Below are 27,486 nucleotides of genomic sequence, written 5' to 3'. Positions count from 1 at the left end.
AGAAAACAGCTGGGCTCAGAGGACCACCATCAAGATGTGGAGACCGGTAGTGGCCCCAAATGGCTGTGTGCACTGATATTTATTGCATACGAGACAAGTGGTCAGGGTAAGGAGGGTGACCCTTCTAAGTGATTGACAAGGTGAAGCAAGTCACGTGATTACAGGATAGGGGGCCCTTCCCTTTTAGGTAGTCGAAGCAGAGAGAGAAGGCAGCATACGTCAGCGTTTTCTTCTCTGCACTTACAAGAAAGATCAAAGACTTTAAGACTTTCACTATTTCTTCTACCGCTATCTACTACGAAGTTCAAAGAAGAACCAGGAGTGCAGGAGGAGCATGAAAGTGGACAAGGCGTGTGACCACTGAAGCACAGCACCACAGGGAGGGGTTTAGGCCTCCGGATGACTGCGGGCACGTCTGGATAATATCCAGCCTTCCACAAGAAGCTGGTGGAGCAGAGTGTTCCCTGACTCCCCAAGGAAAGGAGACTCCCTTTCGCGGTCTGCTAAGTAACGGGTGTCTTCCCAGACACTGGTGTTACCGCTTCACCAAGGAGCCTTCACGCCCTTATGCGGGTGTGACAGAGGGCTCACTTCTTGCCTTCTAGGTCACTTCTCACAATGTCCCTTCAGTACCTTACCCTATACCTGCCGGTTATTCCTAGGTTATATTAGTAATGCAACAAAGAGTAATATTAAAAGCTAGTGATTAATAATGTTTATAATAATGATTGATAATTGTCCATGATCATCTCTATATCTAATTTGTATTATGACTATTCTTATTCTAACTATTTTCTTTATTATACTGAAACAGTTTGTGCCTTCAGTCTCTTGCCTTCGCGCCTAGATGATCCTCCGCCCACAATGGTCTCGATCTCTTGATCTCATGATCCGCCCTCCTTGGCCTCCTAAAGTGCTGGGATTACAGGCGTGAGCCACCGCGCCTGGCCTACAATGTACATCTTACATATATTGATTGATGTCTCATGTCTCCCTAAAAAGCATAAAACTAAGCTGTGCCCTGACCACCTTGGGCACATGTCATCAGGACCTCCTGAGGCTGTCATGGGCATGTGTCCTCAACTGTGGCAAAATAAACTACCTAAATTGACCGAGACCTGCCTCAGATATTTGGGGTTCATATTCTTGTGAATTTGATTGGTCTGAGAACAACTGTTGTTAATTTGTATATAGTTTAGTCATCTTCTCTTTTCCCTATATGACCCGCTAAGTTTTATTATTTTTTCTTTCTTTTTGTTAGAGCTTAACTTTAAAGTAGAAATATTTTTCATTCAATTAATAAATTTTAAAAACATTTAATAAACAAAAAAAATTTCCAAAAGACTCAAAAGGGTCAATGCCCTGTAAGATTGGAACCACTGGATGCTCTCAGCCAACCTCTGATGACGTTTTTCAAATGCATACATATGAATAGTTGCACACAGCACTAAACATATTTTGAGTACCAGTATGTTTGTGCAAATAACCTTCTTCCAGGCGGAGTCTTATATCTGTATATATAGAACCCCAGTGATTAAACTATCCCATTGTAAAAATCACTCACTGGTGGGGGAACACAGTAAAATATAAAACCCCAATCCTCTCAAATATATTTGGGAGATGAGGGATGGATAGAAGAGGTTTCTTTTTTTTCTTTTTTCTTTCTTTTTGTACTTTAAATTCTGTGGTACATGTGTAGAATGTGCAGGTTTGTTACATAGGTATACATGTGCCATGGTGGTTTGCTGCACCCATCAACTCGTCATCTATCTACATTAGGTATTTCTCCTAATGCTCTCCATCCCCTTGCCCCCCACCCTCTGACAGGCCCTGGTGTGTGATGTTCCCCTCCCTGTGTCCATGTGTTCTCATTGTTCAACTCCCACTTATGAGTGAGAACATGCAGTGTTTGATTTTCTGTTCCTGTGTTAGTTTGCTGAGAATGAAGGTTTCCAGCTTCATCCATGTCCCTGCAAAGGACATGAACTTAGATGAGGTTTCTTTGGTGGGAAAAGCTGAAGGGAAGAGCTGCAACTTGCAGAAGAGGAAGAACCATAAGCCGGCTTAGAGAAAATAGACTTCTGATATGATAGGTACCTATTCCAATTGCTTTCTATCATGAACCATTAGTGAGTTAGTGCCATAATATTGCTGTGTCACAAACCACCCCAACCCAAAACTTGGTGGCTTAAAACAACAATCATTTACTCTCACTCATGTGTGGGGGGAAGCAGATCAAGGCTGGGCTTGGCTGGCTTGACTCCAGGCTACACACTGGGTCCATGCCTTCACATCCCTCTATTTTCCCTGGCTACCGGGACTACCAGGGGACATTCTTCTCACAGCTGTGACAAACGCACAGAAGGGCAAGTTCAATCGGGCACATTTTATGCCTCCACCTTTCTTCTGCTAACATGTCTTTGGCCAAAGCAAGTCACATAACCCAGCCAAAGTCAAGGGATGAGGAAGTCCATTTCGTCTCTAGTGGAGCTGGTGCAAAGTTGCAGGCAGTGGGCATGAATACAAGGAGTGGCGAAGAACTGCAACAAATAACCGAATGTACCAGAGACCTCTTTACATCACAAGCCAGGAAGGGATCTGCTCCTACCCAGCATTTTTACTTGATGTTTTAATTAATCGGCACTTACACGTTTAATCATTCTTTCAGTCATTTATTTACTGTATGCATTCAGTAAACAAAAATATATTGAGTGTGCCAGGAAGAAATAGGGCAGGGGTGAACAGAAGTCACATTTCATTGTTTTGTTTTGTCTGAGACAGGGTCTCACTCTGTCGCCCAGGCTGAAGTGCAGTGGCGTGATCTCAACTCACTGCAACCTCCACCTTCTGGGTTGAAGCGATTCTCCTGCCTCAGCCTCCTGAGTAGCTGGGACTACAGGCATACATCACCATGCCTGGCTAATTTTTGTATTTTTTAGTAAAGATGGGGCTTTACCATGTTGGCCAGGCTGGTCTCGAACTCCTGACCTCAAGTGATCTGCCTGCCTTGGCCTCCCAGTTACATGTGTGAGCCACTGCGCCCAGCCAGAAAGTCATATTTCTGATATAGTTTCAGGTAAGAAAAATTGGAGAAGAAAGCAGTCTAGGTAGAAGTGAGAGAAAGAAATAGCATCCAGATAAAAGCTAAGATCGGACTTCCTCACACAGTAGTACCCTTAGCTTTTTTTTGACCATGACAGAGAACACTTGAAGAAGAAAGACTCAGTTACTTTGCTTAAACAAAGTCTGTCTCTTAAAAATGAATTGAACAAGACAGTGGATGGCAATGTGTTATATGCCCACCAGCAATTTGATCAGATTTGAGAAACTTGAAATTAAGGAAATTTAGTGCATTCTTAAACAGATCACATTCTTTTTTTTTTTTTTTTTGGTGAGACAAGGTCTGGCTCTGTTGCCCAGGCTAGAGTGCAGTGGTGCGATCATGGCTCACTGCAGCCTCGACTTGCTGGGCTCAAGTGATCCTCCCACTTTGGCCTCCTGAATAGCTGGGACTACAGGTGTGTGCCGCCACACTGGGCTAATTTTTAAATTTTTATCTTTTTTTTTTTTTTTTGGTAGAGATGGGGGTCTTACTATGTTACCCAAGCTGGTCTCAAACTCCTGGCCTTAAGCAGTGCGCCCACCATGGCCTCCCAAAGTGCTGGGATTACAGGTGCACCTTACCAATCACATCTTCTAATCGAATGAAAATTTGATGGATTCATTGTTCCTGTATGCATAGTAAAGAATTTGACCTCACCCAAAGAGAGGTCTGGTCTTTCTCTTCAGCTAACCTCAAAACCTTTGGAATTTCCTAAGAGTTAGGGGTGTCTTTGTTATTCATGATGGGCCTCTCTTGCCACACCTGAGAGTTGGTAGTGGGATGACTCAGAGTGGGGCCAGCCACATCTTGTAAACTTAAGGTGGGAACTGGCTTGCCACAATGATCCACTCTGTGTTTAAAGGAGGGGAGCTTTGTAATATCAGGCCCACCTCCAGGGAACCTCAATGCTAGGCCTGGCCAAGACCTGCAGAGAATAGTTTCTGGACACTGAAGATGATGAATGCTAATACAGAGCCTAAAAAGATGCAACATGAATAAATCTTTTTCAGATCCCTCTCAGAAGAGGGTCAGTGGATGTGGGATGAGATGCTGAAATGAAAGAAATGGATTCAAGCAAAAAGAAAAAATAATAAAACTCTTGAAGTGGCTCATGCCTGTAATCCTAGCACTTTGGGAGGCCCAGATGGGCAGATCACCTGAGGTCAGGAGTTCAAGACCAGCTTGGCCAAGATGGCGAAATGCTGTCTCTACAAAAATACAAAAATTAGTTGAGCTTGATGGTGGGCGCCTGTAATCCCAGCTACTTGGGAGGCTGAGGCAGGAGAATCGCTTGAACCTGGGAGGCAGAAATTGCAGTGAGCTGAGATTGCACCACTGCATTCCAGAGCGAGACTCTGTCTCAAAAAAAAAAAAAAAAAAAGTAGTCTTCTCCACACAGAGCTGCCTGGGAGTTGGTTCTCCTTTCCTCTCTCTGCATTTATAAAACAATGTACAGTGGTACATTGTTTTCCTTAGTGCTTTATTTCACAATTATTTTATTTAAGAAGACTAATATTTCTTTTGAAAAGAAATGGTTGCATGTACTAAATTGTTAAATTCAAAGTACTTTATGTTGAAGTCTTTCAGCTCTGATACATCCATGTCCCCTGAAAGCTGTGTGGTCCTGGGCCTTCACCTCCATTTCACAGACACCAAGACAGTGACCAGCAGCACTTAAAGGAAGGCTGTTTTTCTTCAACAGAGCTTCAAATCTGTTCACATTTGGTGAATGTGAGTCCACCTTAAGTTTTCTGTTGCTTTTTAAACAACCTATGTTACTGGCACGGTGGCTCAGGCCTGTAATCTCAGCACTTTGAAAGGCCAGGGTGGGTGGATTACCTGAGGTCAGGAGTTCAAGACCAGCCTGGCCAATGTGGTGAAACCCCATCTCTACTAAAAATACAAAAAATTAGCTAGGCGTGGTGGCAGATGCCTGTAATCCCAGCTACTTGGGAGGCTGAGGCAGGAGAATTACTTGAACCTGGGAGGTGGAGGTTGCAGTGAGCTGAGATGGCGCCATTGTCTGGGCAACAAGAGTGAAACTCCATCTCAAAAAAAAAAAAAGTCACTATTAAAACCTATTTTTGACCCGGGGCAGTGGCTTATGCCTGTAATCCCAGCACTTTGGGAGGCCACAGTGGGTGGATCACGAGGTCAGGAGTTCGAGACCAGCCTGGCCAACTTGGTGAAACCCCATCTCTACAAAAGATAAAAAAAATAAGCCAGGTGTGGTGGCATGCGCCTGTAATCCCAGCTACTTGGGAGGCTGAGGCAGGATGATTGCTTGAACCTGGGAGGCAGAGATTGCAGTGAGCCGAGATTGCACCATTGCACTCCAGCCTGGGCAACAGGGCGAGACTCGGTCTCAAAACAAACAAACAAACAAACACTTTTTTTTTCATGAACATATGCTATATTTGAAAAAGCAGGGGCCACTAAATGCTAACTTATAAATAACTCTGAATATCTGGATGCTGTGTCATTGCAGGTTATGTTCCTGTTATAAATCTTATTGCTGTTCTAGGATGGATCACACCCAAAAGGGTGATTTCTCAGAAACAGCAATAAAAGCTTCCCAAGATAAACTGGATATTATGTGTTCCTCAGACTCTGTCTTCTGTTGTTAGTTTTCTTTTTTTTGTGTGTGTAAACACAAAGATGAGGGATTCCACTATAATCAGATCACCCTACCCATAGCAGGAGGGCATATGCTTGCAATTCTATAGTCTGCAATATTCCTAGGCCATGCTGGTAGCTTTCCTACTGCTCAAGAAATACAGACTATCTTGACTGCTGCATGTCTGCATAGTGTCCCATTGCTCCAAGAAAATGGTTCAACCCAGACTTGGAGGTAAAAAACATTGAGTGGTCAACTAACTGGAGTAAAGCAAAATGCTTCTGTTTCTTCCTTGTTTTAATGCGTTGTCAATTCCTGGAACACTCAAAGGATCCAAGAGAGAGTTGAAAAAGGTAGTGATTAAATAAATAAGGCAATAATAATGACAACCGGTTTAATCCTACCACTGAGGAAGCAATGACTGACTCTGGTAAGCAGATCTCTTTCACCTTTGCTTTATTATAACATTAGGCTGAGTTTGCTGGGGTGGAGCTCGGTTGATAGGGGAGGAGGACTGGGAGTTTCCAAACCTGCCTTCTCACCTGGGTTCTCTTACTCTGACCCTTTGCTACCCTTTCTCCACTCTCTGCTTGACAAAATCCTTCAAGAGCTAGTGACCATCAAGCCTTTTCTCAAATACCCAGCTGGGGATGAAGTTGGAAATCATTATGCTAAGTCAAAAAGTCTGTCACGAAAAAACATGTTTTGTCTTTTTTGTTTTATATGTTTTGTTTTTGTTTTCAGAGACAAGGTCTGCTATGTTGCTCAGGCTGACCTTGAACTCCTGGGCTCAAGCAATTCTCCAGCCTTGGGCTCCTGATAGCTGGGACTAGAGGTGTGCACCATGGCCACCATGCTTGGCTCAAAGACCACATTTTATACAATCCCATTTATAGGAAATGTCCGAGAATAGCAAATTTATAGGGACAGAAAGTAGATTAGTGCTTGCTTAGGGCTGGGGGAAATGGAAAAAGTAGGAATAACAGCTAAAAGGGTACAGGGTTTCTTTCTAGGTTGATGACAATGTTCTGAAATTGATTGTGGTAATGGTTGCATAACTCTTTGAATATACTAAAAACTGTGAATTATACACTTTTAGGGGTGAATTGTATGGTATGTGAATTATATCTCAATAAAGTTGTGATTTAAAAAATACTCAATTGTACAAGAAGGCAGCACTGAGTGATAGTTAAGCACATGGACTTCAATGCCAGAGAGGTTTGGGTTCAAATTCTGGCCACACCATGTATTTGATGCGTAAAATTGAGCCTGCTATTCTTTTCCTCATTGGTCAAATGAGGGAAAATAATAGTAAGTGGATACGAGAATTCTTGTGAGAATTAATGGGATCACACATTTAAAGCCCTTAGCACAATACCTGGACATTGCAAGCATTCAAAAAATAGTGATTTAAAATGTTTTCTTTTCCCTTGGAATCTCTTAGCCCTTTGTATATTAAGGCCCTGAGAAGTATGACGTTGACTGATGTAAACCTCCTTTAGTGGATTGTAAGCGTTTTGCAGACTTGGACTTCCTGGAGTTGGTCTTAACTTAGCTTTCCATATCAATGTCAATATCAATATCAATATCAATTGTTGGTAGAAGAATAGACTCCACTGAGCTACACATATACAATACAATATATTGATATTGTATCAGTATCAATTTTTACACCTAGTTGGTGCTAAATCTGTGTTGTTGAGCTGAATATGCTTGGCTTTCTACACTAGATTGGATGCTTTTTGAGGGTGAATACCTTATAGTTACACTATATTTATACTCATAACTTATATTTATACTCTGTAGCGTCTATCTCAATAATGAAAACAAATATGTCACTAGGAAATAGGTGACATTTTTGCTTTTTTGCTTTTTTTTTTTTTTTTTTTGAGATGGAGTTTCGCTCTTGTTGCCCAGGCTGGAGTATAATGGCGTGATCTCAGCTCACTGCAACCTCCACCTCCTGGGTTCAAACAAGTCTCCTGCTTCAGCCTCCCGAGTAGCTGGGATTACAGGCATATGACACCATGCCCGGCTAATTTTGTATTTTTAGTAGAGATGGGGTTTCTCCATGTTGGTCAGGCTGGTTTTGAACTCCTGACCTCAGGTGATCCTCCCACTTGGACTCCCAAAATGCTGTGATTACAGGTGTGAGCCACCACGCCTAGTCAGGAAATAGGCGTTGTTGTATCAAATTCTTTTAATAAGAGGGCAAGTGAAAATTCTAACTCCTTAAAGTAGACACTGTCAGTTACTTCCGCACATTTATTTCCTGCCTCCCTCTCTCCATTCTTCCTGGCTGTCAGAGTACTGAGTTGCTTGGATGTTCAGGCGTGAATCTTGTTCAGCCTAAACCACTCCAATATTTCCATTCTTTTTGCCAGGGATTGATTTAGGGAGGTATCAGTGATGCATTCTTGCGACTGAGATTAGAAGAAAAGTCTGAGGAAATTTTCTTTTCTTCAAGAAAAGGATAAACAAGGGGAAACATCCCCTTTCCTGGCCCTGGTAGTGGCTGCATGGGGTGACCGTGTCTGGAGCTGAGACACATAATGTGGGCTCAGCAGTGGTGCCGGTCAGAGAGGACGAGCTAAGGAAGGTACAAGAGCAAAACAGAAAAACCAGACTTTGTAATGAACTTTTTGGCCGCTGAAGTGACCGATACTGGACTTGCGACATTTTTGTTCTGTGAGATAATAAACCCTGTTATTTCTCAGTCATTTTACTTGGCATTTCTGTTGCTTATTGCTGAAAGTTTCTTGCTGTACTCTTCCATTTGCTGTTCCTCACTTTCTTCCTAGGTAAATTCTGGAGGTGGGACTGTTGGTAGGAAGAGTAAAGCAACTACAAACCAGGGGACCAAGGAAACCAGGAGGAATCAATAAATAACCAGGTGTTACTTATTATCTATAATTCATGCCTCACCTATTTAAACCTTTAGAAGAGGTTCACATCACAGACTTACTTTTGTAATGGAGGAAAAAAAAACATGACATAAGTTGATCATTAATATAAGGTGGGAAAATAACTGTTTTTTTCTTTTCTAAAAGACAGAGTCCTGCCTTGTCATCCAGGCTGCAGTGCAGTGGCGCAATCACAGCTCACTGCAATCTCCTGGGCTCAAGGAATCCTCCCACCTCAGCCTCCCAAGTAGCTGGGACTGCAGCACCCACTGGCTAATTTTTAAATATTTTGTAGACGGAGTCTTGCTATGTTGCCTAGGCTGGTCTCAAATTCCTAGCAATCCTTCTGCCTTAGCCTCCCGAAGTGCTGGGATTACAAGTGTCAGCCACCACGCCCAGCCCCTGAACATATTTTTCATAAAAGTAAAAATATATACATAAAACAGTCACAAAGGAGAAGTGAGCATCTGGCCTCATGTAAGTTTTGGCTGCTGTGGCCCATAGCCATGTCAGTCAACAGAGGACATTTACGTGGGCGCTCATAGAGCGGAGAAGAGTTTTTTGGTGAATAAGAAAGAATTGCTCCCAAAGTACCATAGGAGAGTGATTACAAGCAGGAAGTAAAATTAAAAAGGAAACTTACTCCGGGCACTTGGAGTAGCACCTGCCTTCATGGAGGAAGAGAGGGTGGCCCGGCTGCATCTCGCACTTTTTACAAAGATCGGCTCCAGAGCAGATGGCACAGGCCTCCATACAGTTCTCGCAGCTCCCGCTCCTTACGGAAGGCCATGTGCCTTGGGGACAGGAGGAAACACAGGCCTGAGCCAGAAGATACGCACCTAGAAATTCAGGGAAGAGGGAAGATAGGAATAGTCATCATGTGTTTTTCCATGCAGAGACATGGCTTTTTTAACCTTTCCAAAGACCAAAGTATCCCGGCACTTATTTCAGGCTTTCCAAAATATTTACTAGTGATGCTAAGTCCTCCAGGATGAGTTACATTTCTAGAAGGCAATTGACAGCAAGAGGCTTTTGCCTGTTTCTTTCCTTTCCTACAGATATTAGGTATAGGCCACGATGGGGCTTCCCTTTGCCCAGTTGATCAGTCTTATTAACACACTTTCTATGTCTTCCTGGTGTAAGGCAGCTGTACATGCACAGCTTGATGGAATCTATTAATACTCTGCTTCCCCAAAGCCCATCTTGTTAGGTCACTAACATAGTTGCAACTCTTTTTTTTTTTTTTTTTAGGAGTCTTGCTCTATCTCCCAGGCAGGAATGCACTGGTGCGATCTTGGCTCACTGCAACCTCTGCCTCCTGGGTTCAAGCGATTCTCCTACTTCAGCCTCCCAAGCAGCTGGGACTATAGGCGTGCACCACCACACCTGGCTAATTTTTGTATTTTTAGTAGACATGGGGGTTTCACCATGTTGGACAGGCGGGACTCGAACTCCTGACCTCAGGTAATCTGCCCGCTTCGGCCTCCTAAAGTGCTGGGATTACAGGCTCGGCCCAGAGTTACAACTCTTCCACCCAACTCTCCCTTTAACAGAGGATCCATCTATTTTTTAATCGAAAAACAGCAGATACTCATTAAGAAAACCAATTTTCAAAATCAGTCTCACACCCAAAATTCCAAGAAAATGCTTTAGCTTTTTGAGTGTAACCTTTTATATTTTATATGATTATAATCGTGGCTTGCCTATTGTAAATTTTTCTGCTTTTGCATCAGATTCCACTATTAACATTGTACATTCCAACATGGACTTTATCATGATCATGTAAACATGTAAATATTCTTTTTTTTTTTTTTTTTGAGGCAGCGTCTTGCTCTGTCATCCAGGTTGAAGTGCGCACTGCAAACTGTGCCTCCCAGGTTCAAGTGATCTCATGTCTCAGCCTCCTGAGTAGCCTGGGATTACAGGCATGTGCCAACACATGTGGCTAATTTTTGTATTTTTAGTAGAGACGGGGATTTGCCATGTTGGCCAGGCTGGTCTCCAACTCCTGGCCTCAAGTGATCCTCCTGCTTCAGCCTCCCAAAGTGTTGGGATTACTGGCATGAGCCATCATGCCCAGCCCACTTAAACATTCTTTATGTCACTGTACCATTTAAGTAAAATATTCCCCTAATTCAGGGAAGTTATGTTATTTGTGATTTTTGTTTTCATAGATGAAGCAATTGATAAGTTATCAAGCTGTTATGTTGCTGCTCTTATTCCTTCCTCCCTCCCTCTTCATCATGCCTTTAGATTAAGAAACTTTTTTTTTTTTTTTTAAGACAGGGGCTTGCTCTGTCACCCAGGCTGGAGTACAGTGGCATGATCATGGTTCACTGCAGCCTTGACCTCCTGGGGCCAAGCAATGCTTTCATTTCAGCCTCCCAAGTAGCTGGAACTACAGGGACCTGCCACTATGCCCAGCTAATTTTTAAAATTTTTATAGAGATGGGGTCTCACTATGTTGCCCAGGCTGATCTCAAACTCCTGGGCTCAAGCACTCCTCCCGCTTCAGCCTCTCAAAATGTTGGGTTACAGGTGTGAACCACTGTACCCGACCACTTCTTTGTATTGTCCTTTGAAAGCCAGTTTTTATTATTGGTCAATGTTTGGGTCCCTGTGTGTCTCCCGAGTAGCCACTGTAATAGGAACATGTGATGGGAGTAGATCAAGGCCTTACAGACCTCTTTACACAAAGATGCCACTACACATGAGTTTCAATGACTTGGCTTGACTGCTGCCATCTCCTGTCATGCAACACACTAACCTTTGGGACATGAAGTGCACAGAGTTGCGGATCCATTGCAGGTTTTACAAGAAGAATGACAAGGCTGGGATTTTCTCAAAATATCTATACAAGAAAGAAACAACAGTTCAGGCTTCTCCTTTGAATAGGCACATAGGATTCCAGTACTGAAAAAGATCTCGTGGGTTACCTAGTCTCTTTTCCTGCCCCAAAGGAATCCTTTTGATCGTACATGAGCTGATTGTTGGCACTGGCTCATTGCCATTGTGTAGACTTCATTTATTTATTTTTTCTCTTACTCCTTCATTTGCAATTGATTATCAAGAAAGATACCACGGGAATGTGTGGTACCACAAGGAATGTGGTATTCTACAAGATAGCCTCAGATACTGTGGGGATATCTGAACAAATGATTACTTCTTTTGTATGTTAAAAATGGGAGTGAGTTTGTGTGTATGCACTTGTAAATGAGTTTATGAGTCAAAGGTAATCACTTCTATTGCCAAGACTGTTGGATGACCTTTTCTTTTCTTTCTTTCTTTTTTTTTTTGAGACAGAGTCTCACTCTGTAGCCCAGGCTGGAGTGTAGTGGTGCGATCTTGGCTCACTGCCGCCTTCGCCTCCTGGGCTCAAGTGATTCTCCTGCCTCAGCCTCTCAAGTAGCTGAGATTACAGGTGCACACTACCATGCCCGGCTAATTTTTGTATTTTTTGTAGAGACAGGGTTTCGCCATGTTGACCAGGCTGGTCTTGAACTCCTGATCTCAGGTGATCTGCCCACCCCAGCCTCCCAAAGTGCTGGGATTACAGGCGTGAGCCACCGCGCCTGGCTGGATGACCATTTCTCTTCACTCCAAGATGATAATTGAGAATTCATTGTACCTCTCGTGGAGGAACTTCTTTTCTTTTTTTTTTTTTTTTTTTTCTCTCTTTGTTCTTTGAAAATCAGATTTTATTATTGGTCAATGTTTGGGTCACTGTGTTCTTCAGAGTAGCTACTGTACTATGCAACCTAAATTTACCTCATCTTAAGTTTGTCCCAAATCATTGTTAAACATCAAAATTATCCCCTACTCATGAGATTTCTGGTTGGTTGGGCTATAAGTAGGTCATCCCAGGTTAATATACCATTAGCCAGGGAAACATTGGAAGTGTCCCCTTCTCCCTTTCCCTCCAACAGCATTTGATGGGCAGGCTTTCCCAGGAAATCACCTCCGCAATTCCATGGGACAATTTCAAAGACAGAACAGCTTCAAGACATCACTCAATCAATACATATTGAGACCTTGACTAGAGCTCAGGGATTGCTCAGAAATCAGCATGGCTCACACAGGGAAAAATTAGAAAACGAAGTTCTAGCTCAGAATGTGGGATTTCAATGACCCTGACCCTCAGTCAATGTTGACATCTTACCATTTTCCTTCATTACCTCCTCCCTCCCTTTCTCCCTTCCTTCCTCTCCTTCCTTTCATCTTCTTTCTTCTCATCCTAAGAGTCAGCCGGGTATAGATGGCTCTCTTGTCACACCTGCCTTCAGATCCCAGCTATGCCGCCGAAGGGTAGGGTAACCATGGATACAGTAATTAAACTCTCAGAGTCCTACTTTCCTTGTCTCTAAAATGAGAGAAAATAATTCTGCCCTTATAGGATTGTTGTGAAGACTAAATGAGATTAGTGTCAAGTGCTTAACATAGTGGCGCAGTAAATGGTTAGTTCCTTCAGCTTCCTGTTGATTCTCTCCTGCCACCATTCCACTCCATTTCCGAGGCTTGTTTTACTCTCCTCTTCCTTCCCTCTGGTTTCATACCTGGGTGGCCTGCTCAGCTTCTATGATGACAGTCATGGATACAAAGCTGATGAGCCTTGCCATAGATGAAACTAGATTCAAATACAGATGATAGAAAGATGCATACATAGATAGGACGGATAGACACACATATGCAGATAGATGCAAATACAGGTGGAGATGGAGATGGAGATATAAATGATTAGGCTGCCAGGCTGGGTAGTTGGTTTTTTCCTAGCTTGGAGAGAAAAATTTACCCTGGCTTTCTTTTATTTTTTGAGACAGAGTCTCGCTCCATCACCCAGGCTGGAGTGCAGTGGTGCAATCTTGGCTCACTGCAACCTTTGCCTCCCAGGTTCAAGCAATTCTCTGGTCTCAGCCTCCCAAGTAGCTGGGATTACAGGCACCTGCCACCAAGCCTGGCTAATTTTTGTATTTTTAGTAAAGATGGAGTTTCACCATGTTGCCCGGGCTGGTCTTGAACTCCTGACCTCAGGTGATCCACCCGCCTTGGTCTCCCAAAGTGCTGGGATAACAGGTGTGAGTCACTGCAGCCAGCCCCCTGGTTTTCCAATACACTAATTAAAGCTGATGATTGACTGATGTATTCTCTCTGGGGCATCTGCTAAGGGCTGAATTTAGCCTTGTGCAGAGCCGCCTTAGCCACAGGATTGTCACAAAGGTGTTCCGCATGCCTCTCAAAGTAACCGGTTCTGTCCCTGAAAGCTTTTTAAACCTGCAGTATCACTCATCCCCAAAGAGAAGGCAGCCGAAAGGCGAGCAACAATCGTGTTGCTAATAGTCAGATGCTCACTGAATGGCTGAGAGCAGTTGTTCAAAGAATAATAAGGCAACAATATTAATCAGACAGTGAACACCTCGCAAATCTTCAATGTTCTATGTCCAGGCTTCAGGCTGATTTTCCTTTGATATTATCATGTATATACTAAAATATATTTATAAAGACATGAGTTTTCATCAATTTTCTCATATTTGTATAAGTTTTAATGTCTATACCTACACATATGCACATATTTATAATTACATGTATCTCACATTCTGGCAATTTGGTATTTTACTGCATACACCTGGTATAAAATTCTGTAATGTCAGCCAAGCACAGTGGCTTATGTCTATAATCCCAGCAATCTGGGAGGCCAAGGTGGGAGGATCGCTTGAAGCCAAGAGTTTGAGACCAGCCTGGACAACGTAGTGAAACTTTGTCTCTTAAAAAATAATAACAAATAAAAATAAAATAAAATTCTGTAATGTCTCCATATGTCCACCAGAGGGAGATCTGTACAAGCAGTTAACTAAGCAATTAGGCCTGGGCAGGGGATAAAGTCCTCCCCAGCAAGAGTTCTTTATCATAAAAGATTAGGGACTTAATCTCAACAAGTAAATCTTAACCGTGACCATAGTTTCTCTTTTTCCCACTTCAGAAATTCTAGACCAGACAGGACCGCAAAAAAAAAAAAAAAAAGAAAAGAAAAAAGAAAGAACCACTTTGACCCAGGAAGTGCAGTGTCTATTCTTCAGAAATGACTGTAGCTAAACTATATAAAGCAAGGGGTTCATTTATTCTATTTATTTTTTATTTAATACATAATTCACACGTGGTGCAAAATGGAGAAAAGGCATGTACTGTGATGTGTCCCTCCCAATCCCTTCTCCACCCTTTTTCATACAAGCTGTATCTATTCACACGGTTTATCACCTTGCCTGTAAAGTAAACAAGCAATATATTTGGAGATCATTCTTTATCAGTACAGAAAGAACCTCTTCCTTTTGGTGGCTCCATAGTATTCTATTGTATGAATACATCGACTTTATTTCTCTCATCTCCCACTGGTAACCACTTAGTTTTTTCCAGTCTTTGTGATTTCAAACAATGCTGTGGTGACTGGGAAGGCAGAGGTGCTTCCTTAGCCTATTAAAGTTCTGCAAGGACAGAGGCTTTTCTTGACAGCCTCTGCCAGGCATGACCATTTAGCACGTCACTAATGTCCTTATCTGTTACAGAAATCTCCACTGCGGAACTTCTCAGTCTTCCCTCTGGGTGCCCACTGATACGTTGTGTTTATGGCCCCCTCCTCTCTCCATCTTTTTCTAATGACCTCTGCATCTCTGCACCCCATTTGTATCTGGCCTCCCAGTTTCTTGGGGTGATTTCTCCATGGAAACCATCTCCAGAGACAGTCTCTGCTGCTGTGATTGTCGCCTCCCTATTTCCCTGTTACCTCTTTTGATTTGAACTTTCCACCTTCGTCGCTCCTGCAGCAGGCTCTTCACCACAGATGGGTTTGCAGTGGGCACAGCTTCTTTTTTATTAAAAAAAATAAAGTATTTAGTTTTTTTTAATGCAAAAAGGATAAAGAAGATAAACTTCACCTATAATCCTACCACCCAGAAATGTCTGCTGTGTATACTGTGGTACGTGGATGTCTCATCTTCATATTGAGTGTGTGAATATAATTACATCTATGTATAGATGTGTGGTCACTTATAGCTTCTGTATACATAAAACTGACCCTGAACACTGCATTTAACATTATAAATCTCGTAGGCATTTTCTCGTCATTAACATTCCTTGTAAACATCATTTTTTTTTTTTTTTTTTTTTTCACGAGGAGTCTTGCTCTGTTTCCCAGGCTAGAGTGTGGTGGCACCATCTCAGCTTGTTGCAACCTCTGGCTCCCAGGTTCAAGCGATTCTCCTGCCTCAGCCTCCCAAGTAGTTGGGACTACAGGCAAGCACCACCATTCCTGGCTAATTTTTTGTATTTTTAGTAGAGATGAGGGGTTTCACCATGTTGGCCAGTTTGGTCTTGAACTCCTGGCCTGAAGTGATCTGCCTGTCTTGGCCTCCCAAAGTGCTGGGATTACAGGCATGAGCCACCGTGCCCAGCCGTAAACACCATTTTTAATGGTTTGCATGTTTATTCGTATGGAAGGTAATTCACTCAGCTTTTTTCTTTTGTTATATTTTTGAGATTGTTCCCTTCTCTTTTTAAAATCGTAAATAAAGCTGCTGTCAACATCTTTGTGAGTATACATTCTTGGCTAAGTCAGGATTCTGCCTATTAGGTATCCCGACTTACCATTATCTGTTGCCTTCTTTCTGGGGCCATTTCCCTCAGACCCCTATTTATCTCTACACCCTCTCAAGCGGCTTTTTTTTTTTTTTTGACAGAGTCGCGCTCTGTTGCCCAGGATGGAGTGCAGTGGTGTGATCTCGGCTCACTGCAACCTCCACCTCCCAGGCTCAAGTGATTCTAAATGCCTCAGCCTCCTGAGTAGCTGAGACTACAGATGCATGCCACCACACCTGGCTAATTTTTGTATTTTTAGTAGAGACGGAGTTTCACCACGTTGGTCAGGTTGGTCTTGAATCCTGGCCTCAAGTGATCTGCCCACCTTGGCTTCCCAAAGTCCTGGGATTACAGGTGTGAGCCACTGTGCATGGCCCCAAATATGGCTTTCTTTCGTGAACCAGGGAATGCTGCTTTCAAAGCAAACTAGTGTTTCGAGTGTTAAAACTGGACCTAGTCAAAGAGTTAGGGAGTAGACTAGGCTTTATTGTGTCATATGTGTCCTGAGAGCTTTATATGCATTTTCTCATTTAATTCTTAAAATGACTTTGTGTGAGGCAGTTTCATGTTTTCACTTTACAGACAAGGACACTGAGGCTCAGAGAGGATGAGTAACTCGCTCAAGGTCACACAGCTAGCGAATCACAGAGCCGGGATTTGAATTCATGTGTGCCGCACCCTAAAGCCTGCATCTGCTAGAGGGTGTAGACATAGGCTTTAGAATTTTTCAGTAATAAATTTGAATTCTGAAGTAATTTGATAGAAGCCAAAGTAATGGTGTGCTGGTAAGACAGGTCTCTAGAAAAATGAAAAACCAAAAACCTGATTTGTAGTGTTTCCAGTTTCTGTGGTGTAAATACTCCCACCATAGCTAATTTCAAGCTGTCGATGGTTTCACAACCCACTTCCAGAACTCCTGAGTATATAACGATCCGGGCAAGCTGATATAGATGCTTCCTTCATCCTGCTGGCCAAACAGTTAATTACTTACCCAGTGCCATGTGTTTTTTTGCATTCTGTGTTCTGGTAGGTTAAATAACTAAAAATGGTGTTCTCATTTCTAAGTGAGACAGCTGTACACATCTATAAAGTCTCTCTAAAAATCAGATTTCCATGGCATCTTTGAAGTTTTCTAAAGTTCAGTGACTATTAGGCAACATATCTTCCCACTATTGAAGTCGATTTTTTTTTTTCCACGTGTGAGTGGCTTTCAGTGTTTGTGACTAACTCTGGGATTCCAGTCTTTCCTCAAGGATAAGAATTAAGATCAAGAGACAGGCTAGTGATAAATTGTTAGGATGTGGTCACAGACACAAAGCTAATTCACCATGTCTGTGTTCTGTAGATTAGACTATCACCAGAATATGTAATTAGAGCCTGCTATAACATGGTTTTAATCAATGATGGAAATTTGAGGTAAGAGAAATGTGCAGAAATTACTCCTAGGACTCTCCAGCACTACCGGGGGAAACCACTTAAGAAAATCCAAATGGTTTAACAGTAGCAGAGGAAAGTGCTTCTATTCCCAAAAGGGGCTTCAGGAAACCAGCTGAAGCCATCATCTTCCTTCAAAGCCTGTGGTCTGCTGTACCTGAACCTTTCCACCAAGGTTGTGTGATGCTTGAGTCACTGCTGAAGCCATTCGCAGCCTGTTGAATATTATATTGTTCTTGTTTGTTTGTTGTTTGTTGTTGTGGTTTTAGACGGAGTCTCTCTGTTGCCCAGGCTGGAGTGCTGTGGCACAATCTCAGCTCACTGCAACCTCTGCCTCCCGGGTTCAAGTGATTCTTGCACCTCAGCCTCCCAAGTAGCTGGGATTACAGGCACCGACCACCACACCCGGCTAACTTTTTTTTTTGTATTTTTGGTAGCAATGGGGTTTCGCCATGTTGGCCAGGTTGGTCTCGAACTCCTGACCTCAAGAGATCTACCCGCCTCGGCCTCCCAAAGTGCTGGGATTATAGGCATGAACCACCATGTCCGGCCTTGAATATTGGTTTTATTCCTGCCATTTAGGGACACTAAATAATTGTCACAATATACTAGTGACCAGGAGAGAGGGTCTGGGGATGATCTATACATTTGTGCAGTGACTTTTTGGTGGCTGAAAAAACAGAGAGTTGAGCACAATCTTTGATTACTTAGTCTTGGCTGGAGGATTTGTCAGGCATTGTCTGATAGGTGGAGGAACCTGCATCCTTGGACTAGGTAGGAGGTATTCCCACTTTGTTGGCAGTAGGCAAAGAATGGTGGCTCTCTCACTGTAGTCATTCTCATTCTGATTAGCCACCTTATTAAAAGAGGAGTTCAGGGAACTCTAGCTGGACTTGTATTTCAAGGCTGTTTTCCCAGCCTGTGCTGATAGATGCTCATGGGGTTGGTTGTAGTCTTCAGATGCAAACAGGATCTTGTTTCCACTGGGGAGCAGCATGGGTGAAGGAATGGATTGAAGTGTGTGTCATCTCACCTTTCCTACCTGAATCTGAATCTGTGTTTGAAAAACAAAATAAAACAAAACCCAAAACGAAACAGAAAAACGTTCTGGTACCACCTAGGCAGCTATATCCTCTCAAAAACACTCTGTAATTTGCCTGGGTTTCCTCTGAATTGACCCAGGATGACTGCAATCTGCTTTGCATCGTCTTAAAGGTGTGGCTAATTAGTGCTTGTTCTCTGGAACCCTCTAGTCTCCTATTACACTCTCGATCCTGTTTTTTTAAGAAAAAGAAGTCAGGAGAAGGTTGTAGGCATTGTCTCAAATACTCCCAGGACTTTATGGGATGCATTTCCCATTTACTATCCATTTCAGTGCTTACACTATGCTGGGGGAAGCTGAGCTATAGCTTTACCTTGCTTAGTGAATAAATGGCTATTTCTCTGTGTTAACGGTCTGCATGTCTTCCTTCATAGGTCATAGGAATGGGAAAATACAGCTCTGTCGCTGACTTGATTGCTTTTGTCCAGCCATGAGAAACACTCTCGTCTCTGTCCCCAATCCCCTATTAGCGAAAAATCCCCAAATGCACTAATTCCTCCCTCTCTTCAAAAACATTACATTGTGATAGTAGAAAATGTGGAGGGGTGGGTGTGGTGCTTCGACAAAAGGGAACCACTGAAGCCTGGTTTCTGCTTGCAAAATGCGTAGTCCAGTTGAAGGGATGCGGAATCATTTGGGGAATCAAGACTGCTCTAACTCTTGGCTCCCTGGACCGTGTCATCATCTGGACGCCAGATAAAATACAGATGTTCAGCTAGAAACACAGCACCAGACCATTTTCCTTTTGGCTTGCGCTGCCTCTTAAATACCTGAATGCCAGACAAACTCATTTTCAGCATTTTGCTTCAGCTGTAACTCACAGAAGATATCCCAATCTGGACTGAATAATCTTCTCGGCTCTGCCTCTGAAATAGGGCCCGTGTTCTCCGTGGCTTTTGGCTGCTGGGTTTTCCACGGTCTCTGAGCTGCTCTTCCTTGAAGTCACATGTGTAAAACTGCCGTAGTAGACAGCAGCCATGGACGTGCCTCCTCTCCAGCCCAGCAAAAACCACAGAGCTGTCACTCCCTGGAGCCCTTAGCACACTCCTCCTGTACAGCCCTCTCTTGGGCTGCTGTTGCCTTTGCACCGAAGTGACCCTTTGAACAAATTCTTGCCTCCAAATCAAATGAAGAGCAGCTCCTGTTTTTGTGACTGTCTCTGCATAGAACACGAGTCAGATTTTTCCAACAGGAAGAGGATTTTGTTTTGTAACCACCTCAGACACGGAGGGGTCGCTGGAAGTTTGTAATTACCTTGCAAGGAAGCCTATAACAGTCTCAACTGTGAGGAGGCGTGTTCTAAAGACTCAGGGAGGAATGAGCACCTGCAGGGCTTTGCTGTTGGATTCCAAGCTCCCACACCTGTCCCCTCTCCTCCCTCCTCAGCAGCTTCACGCTTTCCCTGTCTGCAACTGGGAAGAGCAACTTTTAAAGGCAAGCTTGAATGATGGTGAGCTCTAATAACGCAGCCACAGAGACCATCTGTTTTTAGCATAAAATCTAATACATTTGAGCAGTCCTTGCTTGTCTAATTGGAAAAGGCTACCCTACAGGTAAAATTTTCCTTTACTGTAAAAAGGACATGTAATAAGGACATAGGACATGCCTGTGATAGAAGTGACTCCGAAATTTCTGAGAAAATGATACTGGGGCCATTTCCCTCCGTGACTCTCTTCACTTGTTTCGGGGCCTGCTTCACCCAGGTAGAAACTCAAGCGGGTAGATGAATCATAAATTGCCCTTTGGGCTCTCCCTGCTGGCTGAATGCCAACCTCAGCTTCCTACCCACTCCTACTACAAGCATCAGAGAGACTCAGGAACGATCCCAACTTGATTCTCACTCCAAACTCTTGTTTTTCTGCACAGCCTTTCTCTCCTGGATAACTAAAAAAACCAGAATTATAGAAGGAGGGAAGCAGATCCCTGTGATCTCTTTTTGGGAGGCACATACCATTCCAGAATTTGCCCTCCTCCTGGGTCTGGGTGGCATGCACGCACACCCCACGCAGCAGCTGCAGTCCTTCCCGGCAGCTGCTGCACTGATCATAAGCGGGGCCTGTACAGGTTTCGCACGCTTGGTGGCAGGGCTCACATTCTCCCATTTCTTGGTCACCATAGAATCCAGGGCCACATTTCCTCACACAACTGCCACCTATGTGAGAACACAGAGAAGAAGCATGAAGGCTTTGGTGATCTTTGCAAGGCCAAGTTCTAAAGAGGCTGGAGGAAATTTTAGGGACATTTTTCTTTGCATTTGTTTTTATTATTATTTTTGAGATGGAGTCTCTCACTGTTGCCCAGGCTAGAGTGCAGTGGCACGATCTCGGCTCACTACATCCTCCACCTCCCGGGTTCAAGCAATTCTCCTGCCTTAGCCTCTTGAGTAGCCGGGACTACAGGTATGTGTCACCACGCACGGCTTATATGTTTTTAGTAGAGATGGGGTTTCACCATGTTGGCCAGGCCAGTGTGTCCAGCCTTTGCATTTGTTTTCAAAGAAACGAAGATGGCTTTAGCTTATTTCAACCAAGAAATGTGTTTTAATAAATCCAGGTCAGGCCAGGTGACTCATGCTTGTAATCCTAGCACTTTGGGAGGCTGAGGTGGGCGGATCACCTGCGGTCAGGTGTTTGAGACCAGCCTGGCCAACAGAGGTTGCAGTGAGCTGAGATTGAGCCACCGCACTCCAACCTGGGTGACAAGAGTGAGACTCCATCTAAAAAAAATAAAAATCCAACAGTTTACCTAAGTCTTCTTTCAACTGGGAATTTACATTGGCCATTAAAGGGTTAAGAGCATCGAATACAGAATCCTTGAGGCCTTGAAACACTACAAATAAAATAAATCTCTGTGTAGAGAAACACTGAAGATCATTGTGGGCTGTCATTCTTTCTCCCCCAAACACTGAAGTGCATTGGGCTATTATCTTCTTCAGCTGGAAGAGTCACACTGTATTTCTTTCCTATCAATTTCCATCAGTCAGTGAGTTGACCAAAACCTAAGGCAAGGGATCTTGTTAGATTCTTATAGTGCACGGGGATGTATAAGATGGATTAAGTCTCAAGACAAGGGTCAGAGCTCTCAATATGCCAGGTGACTTCAAGGCCAAAACATTCATCTTCAGGTCCCCACTCTCTATCTCCATCCAATTCAGCCTTGTTTCTCTATCAGCTTGGAGATATTTGAGATTAATTAGTGGAACCATGCCTTAGTAATAAAAGCAAAAGGAGGTGGTTTGGCTAATGTTTATTTCTAAACCAAATTAAAATTTCTCCTTGGGCCAGAGGTGCCAAGGAGATTCAGATTCAGAGATTCAGATTGGTGACTCTGAAACCAATCACATGTGCGCTCCTGTGGCCCCGACTGTGTGGAGCTCCAGTGCCTGGTTCTTACCCTGGACGGTGCCATTTTCTAACTTACCCAAGAGAAAGAAGCCCTCTTCACACCAGTAACACCCATTCTGGTCACAGCTGCCACAGTTACTATCACATGCCTTGCATTCCACTTCCTCACTGTAGGTCTTCTCAGGACAGGTTTTATAACAATGGTGATCAAACCTAGAGGAAGAAGACATCATTTCTTTCATGATATATGTTGATGTATTTCTCTTCACCACCGTAATCTAATCTCCTTATATATGTCTATGCAGAGTTTTTTGTTTTGTTTTGTTTGAGATGGAGTTTTGCTCTTGTCACCCAGGCTGGAGTGCAGTGGTCGATCTCCGCTCACTGCAACTTCTGTCTCCTGGGTTCAAGTGATTCTCTTGACTCAGCCTCTCGAGTAGCTGGGATTACAGGTGCACACCACCATGCCTGGTTAATTTTTGTATTCTTTTCTAGAGAGGGGGTTTCGCCATGTTGCCCAGGCTGGTCTCAAACTCCTGGCCTCAGGTGATTCGCCCACCTCTGCCTCCCAAAGTGTTGGAATTACAGGCGTGAGCCATCACGCCCAGCCTGTGCAGCATTTTCAACAGGAGTGGCTAACTGAATTTCAGGCTTGGTCTGTTATGCCCCCCTCAACCCAAGTCACTAGCCACCTCTTTCTGGACCTCCAAGGACTCTTTATCAGGGCAGCTGGGAGAAGGCTGGGGAGAAGGAAGGGGTACTGATACTTATTTATAGAGTACTGATTATGTGTCAAGTATTAGCTCATCTAAATCTCCACAAATCTCGTATGGTAGATATCATGTATCTTTAATTTCTAGATAAGGGAACTGGAGCTCAAGGTTAAGTGCGCAAAATCACACAGCTAGCTAACGGTGGGACTGGGATTTTAACCAAAGTCTGTGTGAAAAGGTTGCTTGTGTGATTTATCACATAGCAACTGGCACCGAGGCCTGAAACAGCTTGGTGTTGAGTCTAAGCAGCTTACTAAAATGTCTATAACCAGATTATTAACAATAGTAGCGAAGTAGCTTAGCTTTTATTTATAAATTTTTTTATGTACATTATCTGTTATTCTCATTATACAGTAAAATGTTGTAATTCAGACTCCACTGAATTGCAGGCTTACCTGAAGGGGGAGTGGAGTGAAATTGACCCCTGCCTTTGATGAATTTCAAAGCATCAGCATGATATCAGGGGAAACCTTTGCATATCTTCCTTAACAACTATTTTTTTTTTTTTTTGAGACTAAGTCTCCCTGTCACTGAGGCTGCAGTGCAATGGCGTGATCTTGGCTCACTGCCACCCCCTCCTCCTGGGTTCAAGCGATTCTCTTGCCTCAGCTTCCTGAGTAGCTGGGATTACAGATGCGCGCCACCACACTCGGCTAATTTTTGTATTTTTAGTAGAGATGGGGTTTCCCCATGTTGGCTAGGCTGGTCCCAAACTCCTGACCTCAGGTGATCCACCCACCTTGGCCTCTCAAAGTGTTGGGATTACAGGTGTGAGCCAACACGCCCAGCAACAACATCTATTGTATGGCATTTCACTAGCTGTATTCAAAATTGCTAAATGTTTTCAAAGATTATATATGTTTATTTCTTGAAACAAATATCTCATGTTGTACCCTTAGTGATATTGGAGCATGTTCTTCCAGGGTATTTGTTTTTCAGAGGGTTTTATGAAACATACTCATTAGCGAGTAGTGGTGAGCTGAAGAGGCGGCCAGGTTTGGCTCCAACGTTTAACAGAGGATGTTTGACAAAGTTTAACAGAGCCTGGCCAACATGGCGAAACCCTGTCTCTGCTAAAAATACAAAAACTAGCCGGGCATGGTGGTGTGCACCTATAATCCCAGCTAGTAGGGAGGCTGAAGCACAAGAATCGCTTGAACTTGGGAGGCAGAGGTTGCACTGAGCTGACATCGTGCCACTGCACTCCAGCCTGGGCCACAGAGTGAGACTCTGTCTTAAAAACAATCAAACAAACAAAAAAACACAAAAAAACAGCGTGGGTCAGGAGTGCAGTGATGTGAGACATAGTCAATGTAGAGAACGGCAGGCTATTCTGGAAAAGTTAGATTAAAACCATAAGGCTAAGAACTGATAAGGTTAACTGATCATTTTTAGTATGTTTCAGCTTGTTGGGCTTCCCTTTCTCTCCCATCCTCCTTGCTCCTTTTACTTCTTCTTACCTATTACCACATTTCAGGTGTATTTGTTTTTGGACAGGTGGGTCACCTCCTCTTGTCACCACATTGCTTTGTCCAATTCCATGGATGGAAGGAAAAGGCAATGTGGTGACAAGAGGAGGTGACCCGCCAAAGCCCAAATGTCCCAAATGTAGACCTGTCACTAGCTGTGGTGCAACCGGAGTAAAACCTTGCCCCTCTCTGAGCTTCAGCTTTCTCTTCAGGAGATTAACATCCTCCTTGTGTCTCCGACAATCTTAATAAAATGATCGAGAGATGAAATAGTCGTGAGAGTTTGTATATCACAAAACTCCTGAGTTCTTAGGAGGACAGGGAGGGATTATGCAGCCCGTGCATTACCCACAGACTTCCTTTCCTTTGCAGCTCCTTTCTCTTTAGTTTTCCTTCTAGGACAATCAACAGTGTGTGCTTGCAGGGAGGCTACACTAGGAAGAGGAGGCGATATTGAAACATGCCATTTTTGATTTCATGGATTGTTTTTAGAGTACATTGGGGGTGATAGTTACCTCTGTTTCATTTAACCTAGTGGTCTGTGTCTCTTGTTACCTAGGGGATGATTAAGAGCTAATATAGCACCTGGCTTCACCCTGGAGCCTTCGCTCTGGTTAAGGACAAGGTATTCATGCAGACGTTTGCAAACAGCTTACTTAGGACCAGGTATGTTATTAAGGTCTGCCCATGAACAGCAAGATCTGAATCTTGGTAACCCATGGCAGGATTCCTAGACACCAGTGTCAGGCTGGATGACTTCCAGGATCAAGAAAGAGATGGCCTCCTTTCGAGGCAAGGAAACAGCTGGGCTCTTATTGCTAAATCCAAGAATTGCTCATAAATAGCCTGACAGGACAGAGTTGCTTCGGGCTGCAGGGCCACTTTGCTTTTATCACTGGATTGAGGATTAAGTCAGTAATGCTTAAAATGCAGAAAAGTTAGTGCCATGAAAAGGAAGACCAGACTTACCTGTAATACCCCATAGCGCAAGATGTGCATGTTCCTGGATCATCTGGAAAAAAATTAAAATAATAAAAAATAATAATCATGAGGAATTTGTCATTTGGAAAAATAGGGTCTGAAAGTTGTAGCTTGAGATAAACAATCCTGTGGGATAGCTTCATGAAATGTGCTGTCCAGAAATAATATTTGAACAGATTGTACTGTTTTTAATTGGTAACAAGATGTACACTAGGATTTATCTTTATCAAAGGTAGTAAAAATTCTCATAAACACTTGGCCCTGACTTCCAAGGAGGAATAGGCTCAAGCTACTGGGTCTTTGAATTAAAGATCAACGACCATGCACATCAAGAACCCTCTGGCCTCTACTGAGATAGAGGGATCAAGCAAGTCCACACACAAATATTTGGAAGGGGCTACAAGCTTCTGACCCTGAACAGAGGGTTTTCCATCAGTTACCCCAGAATCTTGTCAATGGAAGTGAGCATCATTTGGGGCACTCCTTTGAAATCTGCACAATTATTTTTCCCAAGTATCCACTTCATGTTACGCCCTTCGCAACTTTCTTAAAAAAACTGTCCTGTTCTCATTAAGAGTAATGATTCAATGCATCCCTGCTGGCTCACAGAAGGGTTCTTTCCTGCAGCTTTCAGGGAACTTAAAGAGAGAGAAAGGATTTTGAGAGTCATCATCTCAGTCTATTTATCTCCCTCCTAACACTTCCCAGAAGATGCAACTCTCAGATCTGGCTATTAAGAGAATTCGGTGACTTCCTCTGGCCTGCAGTTCTTGCACATAACAGAGCTACCTCTGGCAGGTTTTTTCTGTGATCTAACCTACCCTCCAGTCTTGCTCTTTTTATTTTAATAGGAAATGAAAGGCAACTGCTCCTCCTTAAAACGTTCCTCTTGGTACGTGAAAATTTTATGTCACCTTTAATTAACAAAATAAAACTATATCATTTGAACTTTGTGCATAGCTTTCCTTTCTAATCTATTCTGCCCTCTTCTGGTTTTTTCAGACTGTCCTTAGGAGGTAGACACAACCTCACCCAAATCTTTAGTCACACATTCATCTTGGGTCCTAGGGAGGCTACCAAATGATATTCCTGTGTACTACACATAATACAACTAATGCATTGCACCAAATGTTAAGTGGGAAAATTTCTAGCAAAGGCTCTGCTAATTAAAGCAGGGATCTGCAGAACCTTCTGGAAATAGCTTGATGATGGTTCAGTGGAAAGAGTGCTGGCCTGGAAATTGAGCTTCCTGTTTGAAGTTTCAACTCAGGCTTAATTATCTTGTGAACTTGCACAAATGTCACTCTACTTTCTGGGTCTGGTTTCTGCCAGTGTAAAATGAGCTGGTTGGACAAGATGGTGGTTAAGACTTCTGGAAAGTCACAGATTCTGAAGTTGAGCCTAGCAGGAGTTGGCAACTATGGCCCACTCCAGGACCTTGACTTTGCCATCTATTTATATGTATTGGGTAAGAATGTTTTCATGCTATATAACCAGTAACCCGAGTTGGCAATTGCAAGAGACCAAAGATATTTACCCCCTGCCACTTCACAGAATTTGCCGTCCCCTGACTATAGCACTATTAGCTCATGACTTGGTCATGCTCATCTTTGCTAGGGGACACAGGTGTCTGTAATTGTCTCAACAGCTGGTTTCAGAGTTCCTCTTAGGAAAAGAACTGTCTATATTTAGGAAACTACCTTGTTAAGCTCTTTGGGGTAGAAGTTTAATTGGAAGAGTTGAACAAGAGCCAAGACAGCTAAAGAGATAGAAGGGCCCTTCTGCAGGAAGCTGTTATCTGCTCATGGGAGGGAAATGGTTTTTAATGTCTAGGACAACATGGTTTGTAATACGGTGACTAAGACAGGACAGTGAAATGAACCAAAAACCAGGCTAATTAGGTGGAACCAGGAACTGAAGCTAGAGGTGACCATGGGAAAGAAAAGCTCCCTGGCATTCTTAGAAATCTTGGGGAAGGCCAATTCGTAGGCTGGGGATCTGAACCTATTTTAAGGGCATGCAGAGGCCCCAGTGAACACCAGTGGTTCCCCTGGACTAGTTCATTTTCCATTACGTGTCTGTTTTTGCATCCATATTCTTTTCGGTTTCTCAATAACCTCCAACCACTCAGCTTGCA

General features: G+C 43.3%; 1 protein-coding gene across 2 annotated transcripts in view; it reads right to left on the bottom strand.

The window, feature by feature from the left end:
* Nucleotides 1-27,486, bottom strand: part of PCSK5 (proprotein convertase subtilisin/kexin type 5) — a 465,201-nt gene that overhangs the window by 41,789 nt on the left and 395,926 nt on the right. The window contains exons 25-30 of one of the 2 annotated variants that reach the window (XM_032164318.1): nucleotides 25,338-25,380; nucleotides 22,203-22,339; nucleotides 20,734-20,934; nucleotides 15,396-15,476; nucleotides 11,391-11,474; nucleotides 9,267-9,462 (exon numbers count right to left, since the gene is read on the bottom strand). In XM_032164318.1, coding sequence (XP_032020209.1) covers nucleotides 9,267-9,462; nucleotides 11,391-11,474; nucleotides 15,396-15,476; nucleotides 20,734-20,934; nucleotides 22,203-22,339; nucleotides 25,338-25,380 — 742 coding nt within the window. The remainder of the gene's footprint in view (nucleotides 1-9,266; nucleotides 9,463-11,390; nucleotides 11,475-15,395; nucleotides 15,477-20,733; nucleotides 20,935-22,202; nucleotides 22,340-25,337; nucleotides 25,381-27,486) is intronic. The other variant, XM_032164319.2, reaches the window with a different exon arrangement.

Source organism: Hylobates moloch, unplaced genomic scaffold, assembly GCF_009828535.3.
Source record: "Hylobates moloch isolate HMO894 unplaced genomic scaffold, HMol_V3 SCAFFOLD_10, whole genome shotgun sequence".
Taxonomy (NCBI): Eukaryota; Metazoa; Chordata; class Mammalia; order Primates; family Hylobatidae; genus Hylobates; species Hylobates moloch.
This window is presented reverse-complemented; position numbering and strand designations above follow the sequence as displayed.